General features: G+C 43.2%; 1 protein-coding gene across 1 annotated transcript in view; it reads right to left on the bottom strand.

The window, feature by feature from the left end:
- The window catches only part of XKR4 (XK related 4), a 303,567-nt gene that overhangs the window by 99,190 nt on the left and 177,485 nt on the right, over positions 1–26,892 (bottom strand). Inside the window, exon 2 of the mRNA XM_043880499.1 lies at positions 13,746–13,945. Coding sequence (XP_043736434.1) covers positions 13,746–13,945 — 200 coding nt within the window. The remainder of the gene's footprint in view (positions 1–13,745; positions 13,946–26,892) is intronic.

Genomic DNA, 26,892 nt, shown 5'->3' with positions numbered 1-26,892 from the left:
AGCAGCAGAGGGATGTTCTGGGAGTGGGGGTGGGGGTTTTGGGCCTGGGTTCTCTTCTGGGTGACAACTTGGTGGACAAAGCCCAGTCTCTGCGTGCAGGTCCTGCCCCACAAGAAATCACTTGTTGGTTCTTGAAACGGATTGAAACTATTAAAAATAACTGGGAATGAAGAAAATGAGAGGAATACAGCAGCTGAAAGTTCATCTAATTTGTATGTTTTTGTACTATCTGGATTTCTACAGAAGCAGAACAATGTCATGGGGCTCAGATTTAATTTCCTGAAGGGTTTCCCTTTTCCCTTTCCACATTTAGAAGGAACATGTCTTTTCTCAATTCTGTTGATTACTGTGGAAATGACTTTTACCCTTTTACATGTTATCACAGAAGTTTTGCACACATTTCTTATTCATCCTTACACTGAACTCCTATTGAAGGAGGTTGGGGTAAGGACAGTGGCCAGGTCACCTCCAAACTAGCCTGTTGATGACATCGGTCTTTTCGTTTTTGCTTGCTAAGATGCCACATCACATTTGGTGTTCGTCCCTGCCGCCCTGAATTTTAGCGTGGGCTTCAATTTGATTATTCCTCAGGATGCTTGGACAGATTTGGGAGAATTGGATGCTGCCAGATTCCCTCAGCCTGCCTTTCATCAGAACCAATGAAGCAGCACAGACGCAGGCGGTTCTTCTGAGGACAGAAGCTTTCCCTTTGAGACATGACTGTGAATTTAATTTCGTTAGAATGGTAAAAGGAAGCACATGAAATGTTTTCTGAGTTAATATTAAGTGCCAGGCCTCAAGCTCAGGGTTTTACGTGTGTTATGCCATAATGAGTGTTCATTGTAACACTTGAGGTAGTTCCCCATCTCAGAGGAAAGAAATCGAGCCTCGGAGAGTTACCCCAGTTTTCAGAGGCCAGGCCATGGGTTCTGCTGCAGCCTCCCACCCCAACCTAGTTCTGCTTAGAACCACCCCAGGATGTGAGCAGAGTGACAGGGCAACAGAAGGACATCCTGACTCTTTCTTTGACCCTAGAGCCTCAAAAAAAAACCAGGAGTGAAAGACAGCAGCCCAAATTAACCGATGCTTCTCTGATATTAGGATGTGAATGTGTGCAAGTGAATAGGAATGCCTGGGAAATTGGCACTGTAATAGTCATACCTCCTATCTTTGCTCTGAGAAATTAAGTGGGAACCAGCAGCCAGCACTGTGGTGCTAGAGAAGACTCTTGAGAGTCCCTTGGACACTCAGGAGATCAAACCAGTCAAATCTAAAGAAAATCAACCCTGAATATTCATTGGAAGGACTGATGCTGAAGCTGAAGCTCCAATACCTTGGCCACATGATGCAAGGAACTGACTCATTAGAAAAGACTCTGATACTGGGAAAGATTGAAAGCAAAAGGAGGAGGCAGCAGAGGATGAGATGGTTGGATGGCATCACTGACTCAATGGACATGAGTTTGAGCAAACTCTGGGAGATAGTGAAGGACAGGTAAGCCTGGTGGGCTGCAGTCCATGGGGTCACAGAGTCGGACACGACTAAAGTGAATGAGCATGCACTGTGTGCATGATAAAAAAAGGAGCAGGAAGTCAGTCAAAGAAACAGTTCCAACATAGAGTCAGAATTGACTTCTCCTTGCAACAGCCTTTACACCCCAACTAGAGAGTGACCCCTGCTCGCTGTAACTGGAAAGAAGCCTGTGCAGCAATGAGGAACCAACACAGCCCAAAATAAAAATAAGTAAAATAAATAAATAAAATTAAAAAAAAGAAGAAATGGGATGTAACCATTGTCTTTGAAACCCCTTCCTCCCTCCACCTCATTCTCATGGGCAACCACTTTCCTGAATTTCAAGTTAATCATTCTCTTGTTTTTCTCCATAGCAGGCAACCTCTCTCGATTTGCAATATTTGTTTTTTATTATGAGAGCCAAATGCACAGATGTTTCCCGAAGCACAATGGATATTTTACAGCTCTCATATAAGATCAGAATTTTAACGCCATAAAAATAGCCAATTATGCTTGCAGATCAATCCTGCGTTTGAACCCCATTTGTCTCCAGCTCACTCTCTCTGGCTGGGACATGACACCGCTGCTTCTGACCATTAAGAACTTGCTTTTTGGCATTTCAGAACCCCTTGATAACACAAATTTATAAGAATAATGAGCTCCTTTGGGGGGATTCTTTGTTTCTCTAAACTCATTAGACTATTTGTGTCCTATCCATTTTAATGTACTATTGTTTCAAAACCAGAAAACAACAGCAAAACTAGACCTCCTCCCTTTTCAAGCACTCACACTGCTTACGGGGACCAACGAAAACAGTGACACTCAAACGCTGTCAGTTTTAATTTCTATTCCCCCAACGAAGACGAAATCTGATTGGTACCATGGCAACGTGTTGCCTCGAGCGTCAAGTAGGTATTACTCGCGCACAATCTTGCTCACAAATTCTCTTTATAAGTGTTAGGAGAGGTGTGATCTTCTCCTAGAACTCACTAAATTAAAAAGGGCTGAAGAAAAATCCAATTAGTGTTTCCAGAAGTACCTTCTGGGGTCTGATAATATCAGATTACTGTCTCACTTTATTCCCCCCGTGCCCTCGATGTATAGGAGAGCGTTAGATATCCTGACAAGCATCAAGTAAGTGGAGAACTGGGGCATCAGTGGGGCATGCAGAATTTATGGAGCCCTGGTGCTTTTCTTTGACCTCTGATATTTCAGTTTGTTGCATTTTTCATCCTTCTTTCCTTCCTAGAAGAAGCAGTGATGTAGCATTCCTAATTCTCTGGATTAGCAGTATAGTCTTGGTGGTAAGGTTGGTTTGTTGTCGTTGTTCAGTCCGTAAGACATGTCTGACTCTTTGCGACCCCTTGGATTGCAACATGCCAGGCTCCTCTGTCTTCCACTATCTCCTGGAGTGTGCTCCAATTCATGCCATTGAGTTGATGATGCCATCCAACCATCTTATCCTCTACTGCCTCCTTCACCTACCCTCAATCTTTTCCAGCATCAGGGCCTTTACCAATCAGTCAGCTCTTCGTATCAGGTGGCCAAAGTATTGAGATTCAGCTTTAGCAACAATTCTTCCAGTGAATATTCAGGGTTGGTTTCCTTTAGGATTAACTGGTTTGATCTCCTTGCTGCCCAAAAGAGGCTCAAGAGTCTTCTCCAGCACCACAGTTAGAAAGCATTAACTCTTCAGCACTCAACCTTCTTTGTGGTCCAACTCTCACATCTGTACATGGCTACTGGAAAAACCATAGCTTTGACTATACAGACCTTTGTTGACAAAGTGAAGCCCTTATAGGAACCTACACACTGGAAAACCCTAGATTTCAACCCTACACTGGAGAACTTCACGCCCAAGTGTGTGAAGTGATGATACTCTGAATGTTTTAAAAGTTTTGGAGGTTTGGAGCCTCCTTAGTCTCACAGACTCTTGGACTTTTTCTTCAGCTGAGTGGAAAGCTGCGGAAACGAAGAATCACAATGGAAGTGCTGACAAACCCTTCTGAGGCAGCTCTCAGCAGGCCTGTCCTCTTGCAATCAGAAGCTCATTGTGCGCCTCGGGACTGAATCTCCACGTGCTTTTATGCTAAGGAGCATTTACAGACCAATTGAACGTTGCTCCTTTTTCCTCCTGCTTGCATCTGGCTCACTGAGATGGGATCTCATCTCTACTGATTGATTGCATACATATGGGCTCCCATGCATGCCTGAGCGGTTCAGTGGAAAAAAGGCTTTTCTTAAATCAGTCAACAGGAAATGATCCCATGTCTTTATTCCTGCTGAGTCATCAAGAAAATATTAGCTTCCATGTCTGAGGAATGCTTTAAAACTCAGTCTAACTTTCAAGCTGCCCAATGGATATAAAATATTTCTAGACTCAAATGTACATTTTGTGGTGGTAACAGTTTGTCATTGAGAATGGGTTTCGTGATTAAAGCAATTTATGGTTTTGGGTACTTCCCTTAATCCACACCCCCAACCAGAATTGAGTCAGAAAACCCTGAGCATGCCACTCTGTCTGTGGCTTCCTAGAAAAAAAAAATTGGGAAAATACCAGAGTAAGCCACTTTTGAATTTTTTATGAAGTTGACCTCACTTCAACCCTGCTCAGAGAGCTTTTGGGGGTAGCTATTCTTTAGTTTTTAGAAATAACAATTACAGTATGTTGATATTCAAAGTAAATACTTGTGCTGAGTGTGGCGTAAAGGTCAGACTAGTGGGCTGCGGTTTCCTTTGTAAACAAATAACAGCAAAAAAACAAACAAACAAACCAAAGAGCATTGCTCCCCACCCAGTTCTGCAAAGGTTAAATCATCAGTCTCTGAGAGCTGATGAACAATGGACACTAGAAGGATTCAGTATAAAGTCAGGATGAAGCACTCTGTCCTTTGGAAAGTCAGGCCCCACAGAAAGGTAGATGTATATCTCAGGAATAATTTTATTTTTTATTTTATATTTTTTATGTAGACAATTTGTCATAAGTCTTTATTGAATTTGTTACAAAATTGTTTCCTTTTTTGGTTTTGGTTTTTTGGCCCCAAGGCATGTGGCATCTTAGCTCCCTGAATAGAAATCGAACCCAGATCCCCTGTACTGGGGAAGGCAATGTTTTAACCACCAAATCACTAGTGAAGTCCCAGGAAGAATTTTATTGAACCCTGATTCTTGCATCTTCCATACAGAGAAAAGCACTAAAATCATTACCTTGCGGTATCTGTTCTTTGGGAGCAGCAGTAACCTTTTAGCAGGGTGTATGCTGGATTGCACGCTTCCCAGGCGGGGCTGGTGGTAAAGAGCCCACCTGCCAAAGCAGGAGCCATAAGAGACGTGGGTTCAGTCCCTGGGCCGTGAAGGTTCCCTGAAGGAGGGCATGACAGCCCACTCCCATATTCTTGCCTGGAGAATCCCCATGGAAAGAGGAGCCTGGCCGGCTGCAGTCCACAGGATCACAAAGAGTCAGATGCAATTGAAGAGACTTAGCAAGCATGCATGCATGCTGGATTGCACGCATTCCCAGTCAGAAATCGTATCCAAACTAGTTCCTCCTTTACCCCTTTGGAACAGCTTCCTCAGAGTTGCTGAGAGGCCCTCTCCTTGGTTGTCACCCTCAGTAAGGTCCTTGAATAAAACTGAGACTCACATCTCTTAGGCTGTGCATTTTTCCGTGAAAAATGAAGGTATGAAGTGCTGAAACATTACTGAAATATTAGGGGAGACTGGAAGTTATTGCTGTTCAGTAGCTCAGTTGTGTCTGACTCTTTGTGACCCCCATGGACTGCAACATGCCAGGCTTCCCTGTCCTTCACTATCTCCCTGAGTTTGTTCAAACTCATGTCCATTGAGTCGGTGATGCCATCCAACCACCTCATCTTCTGTTGCCCCCTTCTCCTCCTGCCCTCAATCTTTCCCAGCATCAGGGTCTTTTCCAATGAGTCGGCTCTTTGCATCAGGTGGCCAAAGTATTGGAGCTTCAGCTTCAGCATCAGTCCTTCCAGTGAATATTCAGGGTTGATTTCCTTTAAGATTGACTGGTTTGACTCTCAAGAGTCTTCTCCAGGACTGCACTTCAAAAGCTGGAGATTGATAAACCAGGAATCCACAAGAAAGACAAAGGAACAGTGGGTGTTTGGGGACCCCTATTCACTGCAGACAGCCCTTATTTCTGTTGGCTTCTCTGTTGCACCGACCACCCCACAACTTTCCACCAGATCTCTGGTCTTGTGAACCATGCGTGTGCAATTGTTTGATCTGTCACTCCACCCCCACAGCACCCAGTCTGTCACCCACAGCCTGGACACGCATGCATGCTCACTCCCACCTCACCGAGGAGGGGAGAGAGAGAGAGAGAAGGAATACTGAGTGGAAAAATACCAAGATTTGTGCTTGATTATTGGAGATAATTAAGTAGAACCTAAAAATAGTCAGGCCCTTATTTCATATTATGTTCAAAATGATTCAAATTCAAAACTGTTCGCAGCTGTGCTGGGGGCTGCTACCACACAGAGTTGATTTCAAGCACTTGAATCAGTGATCAGCAAATGCAGCTTTGACCTGTTCTTCTAACTTGGAATGGTTCCATGACTCAGAGGCGATTGAATGTGAAATACAGGGATCAATAATATCATTATCCTCATGGCATCCATCGTTTATTCTGCCAATACTTTTCAACAGAGTGGAGCAGTGTGGCCAAGAAGCCCTGTCGGGTGTGTGAGCCTCTCCTTACAGAGTTATTGATGATGATAGGTCTTCAAAGGAGCCCCTGGTGGTCCAGGGGTTAAGAATCCGCCTGCCAGTGCAGGGTTTAATCCCTGGTCTGGGAAGATCCCACATGCTGGGGAACAACTAAGCCTGCATGTCAGTAACTGAAGCCGGTGTGCCTCGAGCCCATGTTCCACAAGAAGAGAAGCCGCTGCAACGAGAAGAAGCCCATGCACGGACACTAGAGAGTAGCCCCTGCTCGCCACAACTAGAGAAAAGCCCACACAGCAACAAAGACGTGTGCAGCTAAAAATAAATAAATAAAAATTAAAAAACTTAAAAAGTCAACTCCATATATGTAGTGATTAAGCAGATTGGTAATTTACTACTTAAATGATTAATTTATTGCTAACCCCAAGTACTGAACAACATAAAAACATAGGCTGATTAGTAAGACGGACAGAAAAATAGGTGTATTTTTGTAAAGTGTATAGGCAGGATATACCCTGCTACTAGAAATATCTTTCAAATAGGAGGAATAACTCTATTATGTGCTGTAAGTAACACCAACAATCTCATTGCTTTGAGGATATGGTTATCTGCCAGCATGGCTGAACAGACAGGTGTAGACAAACCCACCGACCTCTCTCTTCTGGCTTTGTTCATGTTACTGTCTTTTCTTTATTGAATGTGACAAAATACTCCACATGTTTGTGACCTAGCTCAAAGGTCGCTCTTTTCATGGAAGCTTCCCTGATTCTTCCAGTGTGCCCTGATGTCATAGACAGTACAGCTTTCCTACTTGCTCTGTATCCTTTTCTATAAGAGGTCATTCTGTGCGACCTTTTCGTGTCCACCGACAGAACACAGATTGCTGAGCCATGACAATTTTTTGGTTTTTCTTTTTTTTAGGTTGAATTCTCTGAGAGCAGAACTGTGCCATTCGATTTTGGGTCAAGCACACCTAGCATAGGGCTTTGTCACCCAGAAGATAATCATTCTTCCTTTTATTCAGTAAGTATCCACTGGCAGTTTACAGTGGGCCCCGTGTGCACAGGGCCCATGCAGCTTGGAAGGAATGTGTAAATGTCTCTGATGTAACATCACCACCAGCATCAGCCTCTTTGGAATCTGTCAGCATCTGGGAGGGAGGACATGCTGTCTTTTGAAAATAGCCAGCGGAACTTTGCACTAACTACTATTGAGTACATTTAATATATTCATAAATCCAAAAGATGGAGAAGGAAATGGCAACCCACTCCAGTCTTCTTGCCTGGAAAATCCCATGGACAGAGCAGCCTGGTGGGTTAAAGTCTATGGGATCACAAAAGAGTCGGACATGACTTAGTGACTAAACAGTAAAAAAGCCAAATGAAACATCACAACTGTGTAGTTTAGAGACTGCTGTTTTATCATTTTTGTATGGTTTAGCTCTTTATAAGTTTTCTTGGGTCAGATTTTTGTATGTGTTTTGAGGAAACTGTGTCTACTAACAAATTTGATTCAAATCAAAAGTCTCCAATGAAGCTCTTCTTAAAATTCTGTTGCATCAATAACAAGCTGCTGCTGCTGAATAGAACAGATTTAATAAAGTTTACACAGTGGGCATCATGAAGTAACAAGGGAAGACATTTGGACACTTGTTGGAATTAAGCCCTTCCTATTCCAGCGGGCATCATTCATGACATATTGTGAAAAAAAGCTACAAAATAGTATCCATATTTTAATTCTATTTTAATGTAATACATACTAAACATGAAAGAGCTCAATAAGCAATAAAATATAACAATTGATTATGGTAATATGGTAGTAGGGGACATGGGTCATTTTTTCTTTAATAAAGGTAAGAGTTATTATAATGTGTTGTGTATGTGTGAGGGCAATGATCCAGTAGAAAGAAGAAATGATATTGCAGGAGAAAGTGAAGTGTTAGTCTCATTCAGTCATGTCCAACTCTTTGTGACCCCATGGATTGTAGCCCACCAGGCTCCTCTGTCCATGGGATTCTCCAGGCAAGAATCCTGGAGTGGGTTTCCAGTTCCTTCTCCAGGGGATCTTCCCGACCCAGGGATCAAAACTGGGTCTCCTCTATTACAGGAGCTACCAGGGAAGCCCAACACAGAAGAGAGAGAGGGTGATTTCCTGAACAAGATGCTTGTGTAGGTGAGAGGGTGTGGACTCCAGCACAGAAGACGAGGGGTGGAGAGACAGAATCACAGCTTATCCACAATAAACGGGAGGAAGCCAGGTGACAGGAACAGAAGCAGGTGGACTTCGCAGTGGGAAAATACAGCGCTTCTAATTTAATTAATTGCTTCTCTTTTCTCACTGAAATAGGAAGTGAGACCAGCAGTTTGGCATGATGGAGGTAGACAATTGGAAGTGTGAGAACACAGAAGAAGGTAGGAAGCAATCTGTTTTGGAGCAGGAAGGTGAGTTTCAAAGAGAAGTCATACCTGATGATGGACAGTGCTGAGTGACCACTGAGCTCTGGTTGGACATCTCAGGAAAGACATGTCACTTGCCTGATTTGGCTACGTGGATGTGTTTAACGTGACGCCGTCGCCAAGGTCTAAAGTGCATGTGTTTGTCTCATATGATAGTCTTTCCAGCTTTCACTCACAAATAGCTTTAACTAGCTCGATGAGTGAATCTCAGGTGGAATCAGGCAAAAGGAGCCCAGCTGAGTGGGAGTCTGGCAGTGGGGGGTCCCTAGACCCTTGACACCAACTTCCTGCTAGGTTTGGCCAAGAGGGGGCCCTGGCAGGAGCTTGGAAGGTGGGGGGCCAGGTAAGAAGACATTTTTCTGGCTTCCAGCTCAGATCAGGTCTCCAGCCGGGGGAGCAGCCACTGGGACAGGCCCTCAGAAGTAAGAATATTCCTATGAGCCTTGCTCCATCGCTGCCTGGTGTCCTTCCCTGGACATCTCTGCAGCGGGTAGTCTGGCCCCTCTGGTCACCCAGCACTCGCCAGGCTGGGCCCCTCCACAGAGACTGTGCTCCTCTTCCTCATCCGTCTCACCCCAGTGTGGAGAGCTGCTCCCTTTAATTTAGAATCTCTGACTTGTTTGAGCATCCTCTTTTTGCCCTCTCAGCTTCCTGTGTAGATTCCCTGATTTAAATCCCCGCTTTTTGATATACCTAATGAGAAATGGAGTATTTCCTGCCTTATCAGTAAATAAGGATGTCACAGCCATCAGTGATTGCAACCCTCCTTTGTGAGCTGGTGAGCCTTAAGGGAACTCAGGAAAGAGAAGAATACCTGTGATCTAACAGCCATCAGACCATCACCACTCCCACCAGTGAGCCCCTTGAGAGCTCAGTTTGTGAAAGCACAAGGCACTGGCCCCAGAGAGCTGAGCTGCATGTGAAAGGGATGATTTCAGTGAACTCAGACTCTCGCATCTTCCCTTACACAGAAAAGCACTAAATTCTTTTAACTTGGGGTATCTGGTTTTCTTTAATTAACAATAATCTTTTGATGTTCAGATGACCTGCCCTTTGTCGCAAAACTTCTATATAACCTGGTTCCTCTCCTCATCGCCATGGAGCAGTTCTCTCAGGGTCACTTTCGATGCTGCCTCCTGGGCTTGAAGACCTAAAAATTCTCACCGATTAAACGTAACTCTCAACTTTTAGGTTGTGACTAATTTTTAAATTGACACTAACGTTTTTCTGTCTTCCTGGTTGAGGATGATATTCTAATGGACACGAAAAAGCAAAACATGCACCAGTTAAGGATCGGAGAGACAACAGCAAACCCCTGAGTGGTGTGGGGCATTAGAGTCATGTGCACAAGCTCTTGGCAGGTGTTGTGTAGGAAGGGCCAGCGGGCCGGTGCCCACACCAACATGCAGGAGAGCTGAGCGGCAGGTGCAGGCTTCCTGGCCTGCAGCATCCTCAGACCAGACGCCAGGAGAGGGGTCCTGATGCCACAAACTTGTAAATGTACTGCCTTCTCTGGTCTGCTCCACTCTTCCCAAAGTTATGAGCATAGATTTCATAGAAACAAATTTCACACTCGCATTTCCTAATTGAACTAAATGGCTACAAGAACAAGGACCTTAAAATAAACAACTTCAGAATCCCAAACTTAACTCTTGTTAAGTGTTCAGCTCAACTTGAGGAGACACCTGTGCCTGTGGGCTGGAGCTCACCTGTTTGGCATGAACACTGAGTGCATTAAGGGCATTGGGAAGAACGTTCTGCAGAGGGGATGGGGAACAGCCTGCCCAGCGCTGGGGAAGACAGCTTTTGCTACATCGGTCTTGGGGTGGTGAGCAGCCTTACGGTGGGATGGTGGACACTCAGGCTGCAGGAGACAGAATTGATCAGAGACCCGTGGGTCAGGTGGTGGTGGGTTGGACGCCCACGACTTGTCTTCCACATAGAGGGAACAGACACAGTGGGATCTGTTCCCTAATGAACAACTGGCTTGAGCAGGGGCTGCGTGGCCCCCTCTCTGGGGAGGGGGAACTAGACATACTCTGGGATTCCCCTAGTTTCATATCATCCCACCTATAAGGTGGAACAGCTCGATCTGGAAAATACCCAGATAAATTGGGCATCTCTAAATATGTTTTGTCACATTGTTTACAATGTCACATTACAAACTTTTAATAAAAAGTAAAGTTTTAGGACAAATTTTACAGTGCTTCACACACCGTCCACCATCATGAACCTAATAAACATTCAAAAATGTGTTAATGAATGAATGAGAATAACAATGGAAAAGTAGGCAGATATGAAGGGACAGGGCACGTCCCCCTCGCAGCCTGGTGCTGTCACTGGAGCCTCCCCTCCCCAGAAGAAATCCACGGGTAGAACCAGGCACAGAGACAGGGACCGGCACAGAGGCCTTGGGCCTGGGGGCAGGGGGGTTCCTTGTCTAACCTGACCTTGGAAAGGCAGCTGGTGTGGTTCTACCTACTTTGCATTGCAGGCAGATTCTTTACCATCTGAGCTACCTGGGAAGCACTGTAAAGTGGAGCGACTGGAAATCCAGGGATTTGGGTCTAGAAAGTCCTCATCAGGATGTGACAAAGGAGGCAGTTGTCACCCAAGTCGTCTCTCATCCTGATTGGCTGGGGACAGTGTCTGTTTAAGGGAAACCTCTTAGCTTCTGGGCTTCCCAGGTGGTGCTAGAGGTAAAGAACCCGCTTGCTGATGCAGAAGACATAAGAGGTGTGGTTCATTTCCCTGGCTGGAAGATCCTTTGGAGAAGAAAATGGCAAGCCAATCCAGTATTCTTGCCTGTAAAATTCCAAGGCTGCAAAAGAAACTTCTTGACTAAACAACAATTTACTCTTTTTTTTTTTTTTTAAAGCACAACTTTCTGCCGACTTCCCTGCTTAGAAAATGGCTACCATATGAGCGGTTGAGCAACTCAGTGGTCTTATTCCTCATCTGTGCTCAACAACTTGGTTGATCCTAGTGATCTTCGGATCCAGTTGTATCTTGACCCTCTTGGGGGAGACACAGAGCATGTCTCCCCCATGTTTCTCTGATTTTCAGAGCAAGGCTTGCCTTGGCCACGGATGAGGTCCCAATCCCAAAGTCTGTAGCAGACCTGATGCAATAGTGAGCTTAGCAGCCAAGCTGGGAACAGCGTTAGGGAAGAGCCACAACTCCAAGAAACACGTGGTTTGATTCCTATATTAAGGATGAACAATCTGATGAAGACAACGAATTGCCTTTTCTCTGTTTTTTTTTTTCTATAAAACTTTACATCAAACTTTCAGATGGAAAAGATGAACTCATACCTTGTAATCCACCTTCTCTTCCCTCCTCCATCTCCCTCATCTTTAGGGTGAAGTTTTCTGTGATTTTTCAAATCTTTCAGGAAACTAGTAGAGATCCCAGTAATCTTGGGCCACTGGACAGTGGCTTGCAAGCTCCCCTTCCACTTATGCTTGGGGTTTTCTCTTCTAGAGTTTTCAGGTGAGTAACTACACTGAGAGGGGGTTGTGAGCTGTTCCGGAGAAGAGCAACCGACAGAGGCTCAGCTTCATATTGCCTCTGCATGTGTATCCTCATGTACAGACCCCCTCCTGATGCCTGTGTCTGACCCTGAAAGGATGCAACAGTACGACCATGCTGTCAAGGAGTTTGTAGGCCATCTCTTTTAGTTTGTGCCCTTTACATTTGAGAAACAGGGACCCAGAGAGGTTAAGTGACTTGCACCAGATATCACAGCAAGGAAGTGAGACGAGCAAAGCCAGAGCCTCCCTGTGCAGCTCATGGTCTTTCATCTCTAGACATGCTCCTCCACAGACAATTCATATGTCTCGTGTTCTCCAAGTTTATCTCTTCTGTTTCTGGGCTAACACCCGTCTTCTCTTTCTTCCAATTTGCTTTCTAGCCTGTGAGGCTCACACCCCGTGGTTCTCTTTGACTCTTTTCTCAGACTTCTTGCACTGCAGCTATTTTTGTGTAGAGCCAGGGTTGGGCCAAGAACTCGTAAGTCCACAGGTCACTGGCTACCAGCACCCTCTCCACTTATCTTTTCCTGTCATATGTCTCCCACCCCTCCCTGCAGTTACTAGGTTAGTGTACTCCTTGCAATAAAGAGTTATAAGGACATTGTAGGGATTCCCCTGATCAAGTCTCAGATTAGAGGATGGCCTAGTACCCAAGGAAAGTCACACCAAGCTCTGCTGAGGTTGAAACAAGATGTGCACCTTATAGAACGTTATCTGCTTAATATCTATCAGTTACAGGATGGACGCATTACCAGGGAACTATTTAGAACATGGCTACGTATCCATCATCCTCCACATGTATTCACCTGTCTACCCACTGGCCTGTCTAAGCTTCTTGCTTCTGAAAAGACTGGAGCAGCAGGCCCTAAGGAAATGGCAGGGCAGATCTGTTATTAATCAAATCATCTTACTGACAAGATGATCCAACAAGATAGTAAAACACAAAAATATTAATCTGACGGTAATATTTGTTTCATAAAACTTTGTACTACACAAAGAATACATCGTTCAATATTGACATTTTCCCATTTGACTTTCTTTTTAAAAATATTAAGGTAATCTTTATCATTTCTTTTTAATCTCTCTCTCCCTTTGTCTCTTAATGTCAAAAGGAAATGGTAGAGATTACCCTCATATTCAAATATATCTATAAATTTACATATATAATGTACATAATATCTAATATACATAACACATTCAAGGGAGAGAGGACTATAAGTCTTTCTTCAAATGTTTGGAAATGATCATACAAGCCAGAAAACTTCAGCTGATTCCATTCTCATATTGACCAAGTGTAAAATCCAAAGGATTTTTTTCCTACTCAGAGGGCAGCTTGAGAGCAAAAATAGAATTGTCTTTGCGTAAATTACCCATGATAAGTGAAGGCGAGGAGGAAAATAAGCCTCGTTCACAAAGGCAGGTGTCAAGCAGCCGACATTAACCAGGAGCACCGTGACCAGCGTCAACATAGGCTATTGGAGCGGTCCTTGGATTGTGTCAAGGGAGCCAGAGCATCCTCCCCCGGGTGCGGGGAGCGAACCGCGGCCCTTACCTTGCAGGGCCTGCAGGCTGTGCGTCTGCACGACGATGCAGAGCTGCAGCACCAGCTGGGGGGCGCTCTCCAAGAAGGTGGCCAGGAGGTGCAGCATGCTCACGTCCGCGTACTCATACACCATCTTCCAGTAGAACCTCCACCGGTCGTTCTCCCCGCTCTGCCGACTTCGAATACCTAGGTATATCGTGTGGAAATACCTAGAAAGGAAACACGGAGGATAAGAGACCAGAGTGATGACTGATCCTGTCTGCTTTTCCGCGAACCACAGTGTCTGTGCAAGCACACACAGGAAACAACTGCCTTAGTGGCTTATCACTTAAAAGTGAACGGGAAAGTGAAAGTCACTCAGTCGTGTCCGGCTCTTTGCAACCCCATGGACTATATAGCCCATGAAATTCTCCAGGCCAGAATACTGGATGGGGTAGCCTTTCTCTGCTTATCACTTAAGGCCCCAAGTTGACCCTTATTCTTAAAGGTTCACTTTGAGGAGTCGTTGCAATTTTCATCCTCATTGAAGGCATCCTGTGAGTGCTAAGTCGCTTTAATCATGTCCATCTCTTTGCAATCCTAGAGACCATATCCCGCCAGGCTCCTCTGTCCATGGGATTCTCCAGGCAGAAATACTGGAATGGGTTGCTGTTTCCTCCTCCAGGGGATCTTCCCAACCCAGGGATCAAACCTGTGTCTCCTGTGGCATTGGCAAGCAAATTTTTTATGACTAGTGCCACCTGGAAAGCCTGAAAGCATCCTGCTGCCCTGCAGTTTTGAAGAGGGAAGTGAAATTGAGGTATAGAAAGGATGTGCTACTTTGAAAATCTACAAATACCCTTTCTGGTCAGCGCCTCTATGTGCTTTACAATATTCAAGAGACATGTCTCCAAGGACAGAATGTATGTCAAGTTCCAGAGTGTACATGCTTGTAAGTTCTACTGATACTTTTTTTTTTTAAGTAAAAAATATTTATTTATTTATTTATTTTTTATTTTTGGCCGAGCTGTGTAGCATACAGGATCTCAGTTCCCCAACCAGGGATCAAACCTGCATCACCTACAGTGGAAGCATGGAGTCTTAATCACTGGACCACCACGGGAGTTCTCTCTGACACCTTTTAAAAAAATATTTACTACTGAAAATTTCACACCAATACAAAAGAAGAAAGAAAACCAGTGTATTGAATCCACAATAAAATTACCCCACTGCTTTAAAAATATCCTGAGTAGAATCATCAATGTGGTAATGGTAAGCATTACATGTTAATTTTCCAATGTGTTTGGGAAAGTGAGAGAATGAGGACAAGCTTGACAATCCTAAAAGCCAGCACCACTTCCTGTTAGGTGTGAGAGATGCTGTCTATGAACAGTCATCACATTTTATTCTGACAAACTTGTATTTGTTCTTTGATAGCATGAAAAAAGAGCTTACCCTAAACATATACTTGATGTATATAATATATGTATTTATACACACATTATATATATAGATTAACATGAATGTGCAAAAGATTTCAGAATTTTAAAAATTCAGAACTTGCAAAAAGTTCCAAAAATGCCCATGGGAACTACATATGTAAAGACACAAAGATGAGGAAAATGCTCTGAGTTCTGATAAGCAATGCAGGGGCCTGAAATGTACTTTGCACATTCACATTACGTTTTCTTAGAGTTTTCCTCTCTCTTTTCTCCACTGTAGAAACTTACAGTTGTGGTTTAGAACTGCTGAGAAGACCTTCCTTTATGACCCCTGCTCCTGACTTGTGCAGACCACCAGCTTGGAAGCCACCTCACTGCACTGTATGAGATTGACTACTTCCATGCTGGCTTCTGTCCTAGCCCCCCAAGGCTGGGGCATGACCCCACATCACTGAAGCTGTACCAGTGAGCCCTGTATTCTGTTCATTCTGGGATGTACCAACATATATTACATTGAATTAGGGGGAAGTCTCAAGTTCTATCTCTTTTTTAAAAAATTTATTTATTTGGCTGTGCTGGGATTTAGTTGAGGCCTGCAGGATCTTTAGTTGTGGCATGGGAACTCTTGGTTGAGACATGTGGGATCTAATTCCCTGGCCAGGGGTTGAACCCGGGCCCCCTGCATTTGGAGCATGAAGTCTTAGCCACTGGACCACTGGGGAAGTCCCTCAAATTCTATTCCTTAACAATTAGTTATTTGCATGAGATGGACCAAGAGCCTCCATCATATCACTTTTTGCTTCCAGTTGGAAGTGCAGAACAGTTGATATGTAACAGACATTAGCATGCAACCTCAGGAGAGTTTTCCACTTTCTCTAAATCAGCAGTGATGGACATGAGAAGTCTTATACTCACAATTTAGTCATGAGGAAAATTTCAGCCTGGGCCTTTTCTCTAGTTTGTGCTCTGAAAAATGATGACAATAGAGAGGCTTTGTGATCACAACTGGTTCTCGTCCATCTTCTTCATATGTAAGTGGTTTACTGCATTTGATTATGTTAATTTTTTCTTTATTTATCTTAATTGGAGAATAATTACAATAGTGTGATGGTTTTATGTGATACATCAACATGAATTGGCTATAGGTATACATATATCCCCTCCCTCCTGAATCCCCCTCCTACTTCCCTTTCCACCCTAACCCTCCAAGTTGTCACAGAGCACCGGCTTTGGGTGTCCTGCCTCATACATCAAATTCGCACTGGCTATCTACTTTTCATATGGTAATGTATATGTTTCAATGCTGTTCTCTCAAATCATCCCACCCTTTCCCTCTCCCACTGAATTCAAAAGTCTGTTCTTTACATCTGTGTCTCCTTTGCTGCCCTGCACATAGGCTCGTCGGTACCATCCTTCTAAATTTCATATATATGTGTTAATATCCTTTATCAGATGCCAGAAGGGAAGGTTGGAAGACAAGAGGCCCAGTGAATGTGAGCAGAAATGTAGACCATGCTCACATCTGTTCCCACCTGTTCCTCATGCCAAGTGTAAGAAAAAATTGCCACAGGTGAGTGGGGGATGAAAACACACTTTTGAATTTCAGTGTCACGTTCTTCCCCTCTGCCTCTGCCACCTGCTGTGTGGGCTGTGCTGACACCCACCTCAAGAGAGGATCATGCAAGTCCACATTGCACTGCCATGGAGCGTATGGCCAGAGGTTTGATTTCAGAAAGACCTGATTTCATAATAATTTACTCTCTTAGGGCAGTAATTCTGTACCCATTAACACAGAGCCCCCCATATCTATCTAAAGAGACCCCCATGGACTCTCTACTAACAGGTAATAACATCTGCTCTAGAGATGAAACATCAACACAGGAAGCAGAGGAAGGTGGGCCATGTTTGTTATTCAATTCTAACAAATGGGGACAGATGTTGGGTTGGACAAAGAAGCTGCACTGGCATTCCGTTGTATTTTTAAATCAGGTAAACTGCTTAGGGAATTGAGAAATAAATACAAAAGAATAGGCTCATGAGTTCTCATCCATAGAAATTTAGAATGACACAAAGAAGGACTTGTGTTCCGAGAAAAGTCATGGTGTTCCAGAAACAGGAGCAAAACTGTCAAGCTAACTCTTCTGTGCAGGTGTTTGGGCTTGTTTGTCTTTTAAATAGCTACCAGGCCAAGAGCCTTGGAGTTACTTCCTGTGTTAAACACCTTGAGGCTTTACTTGGGCTCCAAAAAGGGAAGATGTTTTAAAACAGAAATATTCTGTAAGGAATTATAATCCCTTTGGTAAGAACTAATGATGCAATGGGCTTCTCTGGTGGCTCAGTGGTAGAGAATCTGCCTGCCAGTGCAGGAGTTGTGGGTTCAATCCCTGGGTCAGGAAGATCCCCTGGAGAAGGAAGGCAACCTACTCCAGTGTTCTTGCCTGGGAAATCCTGTGAACAGGGGAGCATGGTGGGCTACAGTTCATGGGGTCGCAAGCTGAGCAACTAAACAACAACAGAGATGCAGTAGACATGAGGCTTCACGTCTGGAACTGAATCCTAGGAAACTGAGGACAGCTGTGTAAGATCACTTGGAATAATAATTGGGACAGAAGAAACTTGAGAGGTGCTGAATTGCACCCTTGGTCAGAGACAAACACAATGGTGACATTAGCCTACACTGTCTGCCCTTGCACGAAGTGTGCTCATGGATGCCTTGGCACCTTCACTCAGCGGATCGGACAGTTGCTTCCACTGCACTCCAGCCAACCTACCAGTGAAGTCTGGGAATTTACGATGCTGGTCAGAGACACAGAAGCGTCACCTTGATCCATGTGACTCCACAAGTTAGCTTTTTAAAAAAAAAAAAAATTACTAATTTATTTATTTGGCTGCACTGGGTCTTGGTTGTAGCACAAGGAATCTTTTGTTGTGGCCTGCGAACTCTCAGTTGTAGCATATGTGATTTTGTTCCCTGACCAAGAATTGAACCCTGGTCCCCTGCATTGGGGGTGCAGAGTCAAAGTCACTGGACCACCAGGGAAATCCCCATAAGTTAGCTTTTGAATGGTTCTTGGCAGCAGTCTACCAAGTAGACAGAGTTGAGAAGTTCGGGATTGTAAGCTACCATCCTAGTGGCATCTAGATCCTTCATACTACTTTACAAACACATGTCTGCACTGGGGGAGAGGAGGATGGCTGACAGCCTGTTCCTGGAAAATGCCCCTTTGCTTACTTGAAGACACAGACTGAGCAGTCTTGTCCTCTTGGTATATGGGCTGTCATAATTTAACTGGGAAGGATTTTCTCCCCTCTGAGTCTCAGAGCCACTTACTTCTGAGCCAGACTTCTTTATCTGAAGGCGGAGAGAACCATCCTCCTTCATGGCTGGGTGAGCGCTAGATGAGAAGCTGTGTCCTCTGTGCGTGCCGGGCTCATGACGTACGGGCATGTCGCTGCTCACCAAGGTTACCTGCATCCTGGGCTCATTTGCAATGCCATCTCTTTGATATTTGTCATTCAAGTGGCTTTATGCCTTTAGTCCTTCTCATTTACTTTAAGCATTTTACTCTGACAGGTGTTCCCATCACACTGAACTTGGCCTTCGCCTGATTGAGGGCATATGAGGAAGGTCAACACTCTGCTGGGAAGCAAAGCAGTTTCTAGACCTCCTGAGTGTCAGAAGGACCCAATGTTGGGTCCAGGCGGGGACTGGAGAGGGCTCACTAAGATTCTTCTTAGGATTCTGCTTTGCTATGTTAATAAAAAGACAAGTACTGCCCAAGAGGCATAGATGACCAAGGAAGTTTATGATAATGAAAAGATATTTATACAGGGAGATTTAGAGAAAGCCATATTCAAGGTTAAAATTTTAGCATAATTACCAAAGAGCAACATTTAAGAAGAAAACAAATTTCCAGTCTTTGCCACTGACGATGAAGTTCATGCAGTGAGCGTGAGAGGGTAGTGGCTTAAACACACAGCTCTCATTCCTGCTAAGAGATGTTTCCGATAAAGCCCACTCAGAAATGTCAGTGTGTCCATCTGTTCCTCCGAGGTGGACACATTTGGAAGATGTTTGCCATCTTTGTTGTATGATTAATTTTTCTGATAGGGTCATTCTTACTAATTACTGTCTTGGGGAGCATGCTAGTGGAAGATAGAGTTTTCCTTACATCATGAAAGGACACCAGGAATTCACCAATTTTATCAACATAATCGCAGTCCTAGCAATATCTTAATTTTGTAATTTCTACTGTTACTGGTGATGTAGGCACACAAACACACCTATAGAATTCCCTACCATGTCTTGCACACAGACACCCATGCAACACCCACACCCTCCACACACATAGTGTGATAAGCTTGGGAGGAAAATTCCAAATGTCCAGTGTATCAAGCATTATACAGCTAGTATGTTAAATTATATATATCAAGCATTATATAGCTAGTTGAATCCACTGTTTAATGCGATGGAGACAGTCTTTACATTACTTGTGGGGAAATGAGACATATAGAACATGTTTAAGATGGCTCATATTTTTAAGGAACACTTCAGTCCTTAAACAATATTTGATCAAATGTTAACTACTGATATAGCTGAATTGGAAATCATTACTAGCTATGAGGATGCTATGCATATATTTTCTAATGTTGCATTTTCTTTCTCTAGCTTATAGCATATTAAAGAGTTTAGCTGTTACCACTGTTATTTTTACTACCTGAAAAATGCAGAGTAAAATCTGTGCATAAGAGTTCTAAAGAAACAATATTAATAAAGAGTGATACTAGCAACTTGTATTTTCTTCTGTTGTCTAGATACACATAAAGCTTTACATTACTATATACACATATATATATATATCTGCATTCAAAGTATATACATATCATAATACACACATCTATCTATCTATCTCTCCTCATCAGTCACTGATAAGGAGCAAAATTTCATGGCTTGTCGTCTTAAAATTTCTGTATTGAATATGTTAAACAACAGCTACAGCCACAAAACCCTTTTTTTTTTTTTAACACTGGAACATCAAGTTTCTTCTCTCTCCTTTATGCCAATAATAGTATTAATAAAAATGGCAATATTCTGTCCTATATTTCTATGGTGGAAAGTTGCCTAGCGGAAATTCTTTTAAAATTAGATTCTGTTTCCCATTAATCATCCCAAGGGGGGGGCAAATATGCATTAGGAGGGAAAGAATGCGTTGGATGACCTCACGTTTGACTTAAGCCCAAAGCGGCCAGCCTAAGCCACCCTCCCCCAAGGGGAGTGGCTGAACCGGCACCTGCAGAGCTGCCCCCTCACATGCTCTGTGGTCACGCCTCCGGGGACCACAGTGCCCTGGGGACCACCTTTCACCAGGAGCCACTAACAGCTCCAGTGCACATGTGGACATTGTGCATCTGGAAGGCTCTTCGTGGGAATTTGCAAAAAAGAAAGAGATGGAGAATATCCTCCCAGAACTCCTCCAGTGGGACAAGAACCTTGACACCTTTCCCTCATTCATCAGAGTTTTATTTCTCTCCCCCAGGCAGCACTGCCTCTCAGACTAACAAGTCTTTGGCTTTCTCTGCATGTATTTGACCCAAGAGCTGTATTTCCATCACCTCTCTCTCTTGCTCAGATAATTAGAATTAATTTGGGTTCTCATAGGAGTCTAGTGCTCTAGTGCTATTAAGATACTAAGAGCTTCATATCACGGTACAGAGCATTTTTATACAGTACAAGCTTACACAACGTAAAATCCACACCTGGTTGGCATCTTGTGTTTGGTAAAAGTCCCTTTTGTTGATTTTATTTTTAGTCTTCTCTGAAAATAAAATTTACCTATAAGATATGGTTATTTTTGTTTCATTTAATTTTCATGCACACCTCTTGTAAGGACACATATTACATGAACATGTTCTCATGCATTTCCTCAAACCTGGAGTAGGAAGTAATAGAGCCAGCCTTGTTCTCCACCAAATAATTGTCTTTGAAATGGGCAGTGTGGCCAGGGCCCCATGGGCTAATGGTAAGTTCAGGTGAAATATATGGGAAAGTTACTGAATTTGAAAGGAAGTTTCCTTATTCCTTTTGCCCACATGGCAACTGGTACTCAGCCTTCAGAGAACAAAAGGAGCATTTCTCCCACAGTTACCCTCTTTAGAGTCCCAATATACTAATATTTCATAGTAAAATCAGTATTCTAGTATTTTAATGGTAAACATGTATTAAAATGGAGAAGAGTGGCTTGAAACAAATATAGCAGTGACTACTATCTGACACGATATTGACATGGTACAACTTAAATTTATGTCGCCAAAAGATTAAGAGACTACTAGCAAAAATTGTTGTTGCTGTTTACTTGCTATGTCATGTCCAATTCTTTGCAACACTGTGGACTGTAGCCCTCCACGTGGACTGCTCCTCTGTCCACATGGGATTCTCCAGGAAAGAATATAGAGTGGGTTGCCATTTCCTTCTCCGGGGATCTTGCCGACCCAAGAATCAAACCCTTGTCTCTTGCATTTCAGGAGGATTCTTTACTACTGAGCCACCAGCGAAGTCTTACAAACAGAGTACATTAAAGAAATTATTAACTATGTTTTAAAAAAAAACAGATTAATAGCGTGTTTGTTCTTACTACCCAGGAAATAGTGATTGTGATAGAATCAGAACCTTTATCCTCAACCCTGTTGAGTTGACTGATTTTATGATAAATTAGGAAAGTTCTGTATGTGCCTGAGTGTAATAATGTTTTATTCTTTTTAAAAGATGAGATACTGCCTTGCAGCTTTGAAATCCCTTCACTGGAACAGACTTATGGCCATTTACAATTTTAAAAGTTGGCTGAAAACTCCATATGCCTGGGGCATCTGACCCATCACATCCATTTGGGGACCTCATGGGGAGGGAAGAGAGAAGGAGGAGTGGTCCAGGGGCACAGTATTACAGCCCCAGTGGGCTGGGGGCCTGCCTGCAGGGTCTCCAAGCTGATGCACATTGCAGGGCTAGATTTTGCTAGCACAGTTGTATTCTTAGAGTTGTTCTGGTCCAAACACAATCATTTTGCCTTCTCTTTAAGACACTTTACTCTATTCATATTATCATCTTCTTATAATTTAATTATTTATTTACATCCATTCTAGGGGAAGAAGAGATTTGAGTTTGTATCTCTCCAGAATCCTGGCAAAATTAGCTGACTGATGCGAAGCAGTGACAGACTTTATTTTCTTGGGCTCCAAAATCACTGCAGATGGTAGCTGCAGCCATGAAATTAAAAGACACTTGCCCCTTGGAAGAAAAGCTATGACAAACCTAGACAGCATATTAAAAAGCAGAGACATTACTTTGCTCATAAAGGTCTATCTAGCCAAAACTATGGTTTTTCCAGTAGTCATGTATGGATGTGAGAGTTGGACCATAAAGAAAGTTGAGCACCGAAGAATTGATGCTTTTGGACTATGGTGTTGTGAAGACTCTTGAAAGTCCTGTGGACTGCAAGAAGATCAAACCAGTTAATCCTAAAGGAAATCAGTGCTGAATATTCATTGAAAGGACTGATGCTGAAGCTGAAACTCCAATACTTTGGCCACTTGATGCAAAGCACTGACTCATTGGATAAGACCCTGATGCTGGGAAAGATTGAAGGCAGTAGGATAAGGGGACAACAGAGGATGAGATGGTTGGATGGCATCACCGACTCCATGGACATGAGTTTGAGCAGGCTCTTGGAGTTGGTGATGGACAGGGAAGCCTGGCATGCTGCAGTCCACGGGGCTGCAAAGAGTTGGACGTGACTGAATGACTGAACTGAGCTAGTGAGAAAAGCCAACTCACTGGAACCAGGAAAGATTGAGGGCAGGAGGAGAAGAGGGCAACAGAAGATGAGATGGTTGGATGGCATCAGCAACTCAATGAACGCGAGTCTGATCATACTCAGGGAGATAGTGAAGGACAGGGAAGCCTGGCATGCTGCAGTTCATGGAGCTGCAAAGAGTTGGACATGACTTAATGACTAAACAACAGCCACAATAAAACAGTGCTATAGAAAGATGGGGAACAGACGGGCTGTAGGTCTGCATGCATTGGGTCTAAAATACTTCATTCCTGTGTGTAGGAGAATCTCATGGTGAGTGCCTTACTCCTCCCTTTGTTGGGCAGCCTCACTCTCCATGGAGCCATCAGCTGTATCTTATACAGGCTGAGAAGAGAACACTGAATGTTCTCATGTTCCAAGTCTACATTGGCTGGTTGAGTCTAGAGATTATCCCAGTTTCACCCTGAGGACCTGATTTCTGATAGCAGAGAGCTGGAAGTCTCCTTGGGCCAGAATGTTGTAGTCTGTGACATGAAATCAGCAGGAGGAGAGCAGGGAGTTTTCCTGTGCTGACAGTGAGCACTTGTTCTGAGCCTGGAATGTTCCCTCCAAGAGGCTCATGGAGATGAGTGAGGACAGGAGAAGAGCCTTCTCCATCATCATAGAGATGGTTATTTCCTTATCCTGTTTGCTCAGCCATTAGTGTTCTCAACTGTGTTTAATAACCCAGAGAAAATTGTCATACCACAATTGACTGCAAACATTTAGTGAATAGGATGTGAACAGTGTGCTAAACATGACAGGGATGGTCCTCCATCTAGGGAGTCAATAGCATATAGAGTCCTGTTTGGGCTTTCCAGGTGTCGCTAGTGGTAGGGAACCTGCCCACCAATGCACAAGACATAAGAGACATTGATTCGATCCCTGGGTCTGGAAGGTCCCCTAGAGAAGGAAATGGCAATCCACTCCAATATTCTTGCCTGGAGAAACCCACGGACAGAGAAGTTTGGAGAGCTATGGTCCATAGTGTTAAGAAAAAGTCCCATTTGGGAAGACCCCAGTCAAAGCTTCCATGACCATCTCCCAAGCTAGTAACTACAGAGATGGTGCCATAGGAAATGAAAGTGTTAGTCACTCAGTCATGTCTGACTCTTTGCAAACTCATGGACTATACTTCTATCCATGGAATTCTCCAGGCACGAATACTGGAGTGGGTTGCCCTGCTCTCCTCCAAGGGATCTTCCCAATCCAGGGATTGAACCTATGTCTCTTATGTCTCCTACATTGGCAGGTGGGTTCTTTACCACTAGTGCCACTTCATAAGCCCATTCTGGGTCCTAACATGGAAGCCATCTGCTTGTCAACAGCTGCATGAGATGATTCGATTATTATTTAACTTTGTCACAAATAAGCATGAAAGTGCTTGAAAGTCTTGAAGAGCGATTCCCTTGACCCCCCCACGGCTGCCATGTGCCCTGGCTCCCAGCCTCTGTCTAACTTTATTCAAGCTGTTGCTGTTTGTTGACCTAATACAGGGCTAACAGGATGTAGCCTTACTGGAGCTGCAGTCGTTTCTCCTAATTTTTGCCCCAGGACCTGCCATTTTTGGGACCACCCTTGGTCCCTCCTTTCTTCTCTTCCCTGGAACCATCTCCCAGTAAACCACATGCCCCCTGGCTCTTGTCTCAGACTCTGCTTTCTGGTGAATCCAGGCAGAGATGCTGCTTTTATATTAAGATGCCATCAGGGAACATAGAGCTTTATTTATCTCCTCAAGGATTGTGCAGGAGGAGGAACTAGGTAGGTGAAAGTTGTCCAAATTCAAGATGCAAATTCAAAAACAAAATTTGGGAGAGCAATTAGCATTTTTTAAAACAGATTTTTTTTTTTTAACATTTTTAAGAGCAGCTCTCTCTAAGGTTCACATGACTTTCTATTTTCATGGTGCTTAACAAAGTTCTTATATTTTTAACGTATTGCTCAATTAAGTTTGTCATACGGGGCATGCCAAACCAGCCTGTTTCTGTACCCAGTTTTTGTTTCCAGCCGGCTCAGGCAAGAGGCAAAACGGAAGACATGCTGTTTGTAACGAAAGGAAGACACTTCCTATTGAATATGGCAGTGGTGTAACCAAGTGTCACGTGGTTGACTTTCTTATAACACAGTGAGGAAAATGTCCTGCCTTTCCTGTCAAGAATAAGAATGCTACTTATCCTATTCTCAGAAGGATCACAACATTTGGAGATGAGAAAAGCTAGCAGAGGGTCTTGTTTCAGAAAAATTCCCTCCCAGGTATTTCAATGTTGTTTTCAGACCATGTGAACTTTCAGAGTTTCCCTCTTCATGTCCACCTAGTTATTTAAAAACCCATTATTTTAACATCAGCCCTCTCACCATGTACAAATTGTCTCTCCCACCTCTTCCCTAACTCCCTCTCTTGCTTTCCCTAGTTTCTGTCTTTTCTCCATGTGATCATTTTATATGAAGTGCTCTTCCTAGATGTTTTGAACAAAGAGTGAGAAAATACGGTCTGATTATTTCTGAGCAAACTTCATTACACCTTTAAGGACTGCAATCACTGGTCTAGATATAGCCTTGAATTCATAAAATATCATAAAGGAATATTAAATTACATGTAAGCCCACTTCTGGTGAAAGAGGAGCATGAATAAAATACAAAAACTAGTGAAACAAAAAATGTGATTTGATTAACAGAGCATCTTAACTTAAGAGCCCAGTTTGGGTTCCAGAAATCTCCATGTGGACATTTCTAGGAACTATCATTTCTTTTCTATTGAAAGATATATCCTGGTGGGAAGAGACATTAAGGCTCTTTTAAGACTGTATTGCGCGTTCCCCCACCCCCCCACATCTGCTATTTCCACTGCCTACTGATGGCAGTTGATTACACTTTTGGGGAAGAGCTAGGTAAGATATAATTTTATCTTAAACTTCACACAGAAACATTTTAGACCTGAATATAAAGCCCCTGGTGGCTCAGATGGTAAAGAATCTGTCTGCAATGCAGGAGACCCAGGTTCTATCCCTGGGTCAGGAAGATTCCCTGGAGAAGGAAATGGCAATCCACTTTAGTATTTTTTGCCTGGAGAATTCCATGGACAGAGGAGCTTGGCAGGCTACAGTCCATGGGGTCACAAAGAGTCAGACATGACTGACTGACTAACACTTACACTTATTTATAAAGCATCATGGTTAAAGTATGTATTCATGAAATATCAACATTTCCACCAAAACAGACTTGCAAATTTAGAATTGTTTGCTTTATAGAGTTCGGCTATGAAATAGATATGCTCATGAGTTTACTTTTTTAATAATAGAATGAATGCTCATTGTGAACCTATATACATGTCACTATGCTAGTCCCTGAGAGATCCAGAAATGACTTATAAATAGTTCTTGACTTCATGATGTGTATAATCTAGCAACAGAGAACTGTAATGTCACCCCTTAAAATTATAAGTCAAATATTTGTATAGATTCTGAAATATCTTTCTCCCTCACCTTCAGGACCCTATTTCTTTCTTCACATAGGCAACCATGAAAATGTGTTTAATATGCATCCCTTTAATTGGCATTTGTTCTTAAAAAAAAGTTTTCACTTAGAAATAATTTTAGACTCACAGAGAAGTTGAAAAAAATAGTACATAGTTCCCAAGGGAACTTCCCCCAGATTCCCCCAATGATAAAAGCTTACATAATAGTATTACAATTGTCAATCAAAATAATGATGTTAACCTTGGAGCAATACTGTTAACAAGCTACACACCTTATTTTGAATGTCACCAGTTTTAACAAGCACATTTTTTTTTTTTTGGTGTATAGTTCCATTACATTTTATCACACATGTAGATTCATTAAACTGTCACCATAATCAAGCTAAAGTGATGCTAAATAAACTCCTTGTGGT

The sequence above is a fragment of the Cervus elaphus genome, chromosome 21 (genome assembly GCF_910594005.1).
Source record: "Cervus elaphus chromosome 21, mCerEla1.1, whole genome shotgun sequence".
NCBI classification, from domain to species: Eukaryota; Metazoa; Chordata; class Mammalia; order Artiodactyla; family Cervidae; genus Cervus; species Cervus elaphus.
Note: the sequence above shows the minus strand (reverse complement) of the source record. Positions and strands in the feature narration are given on the sequence as shown.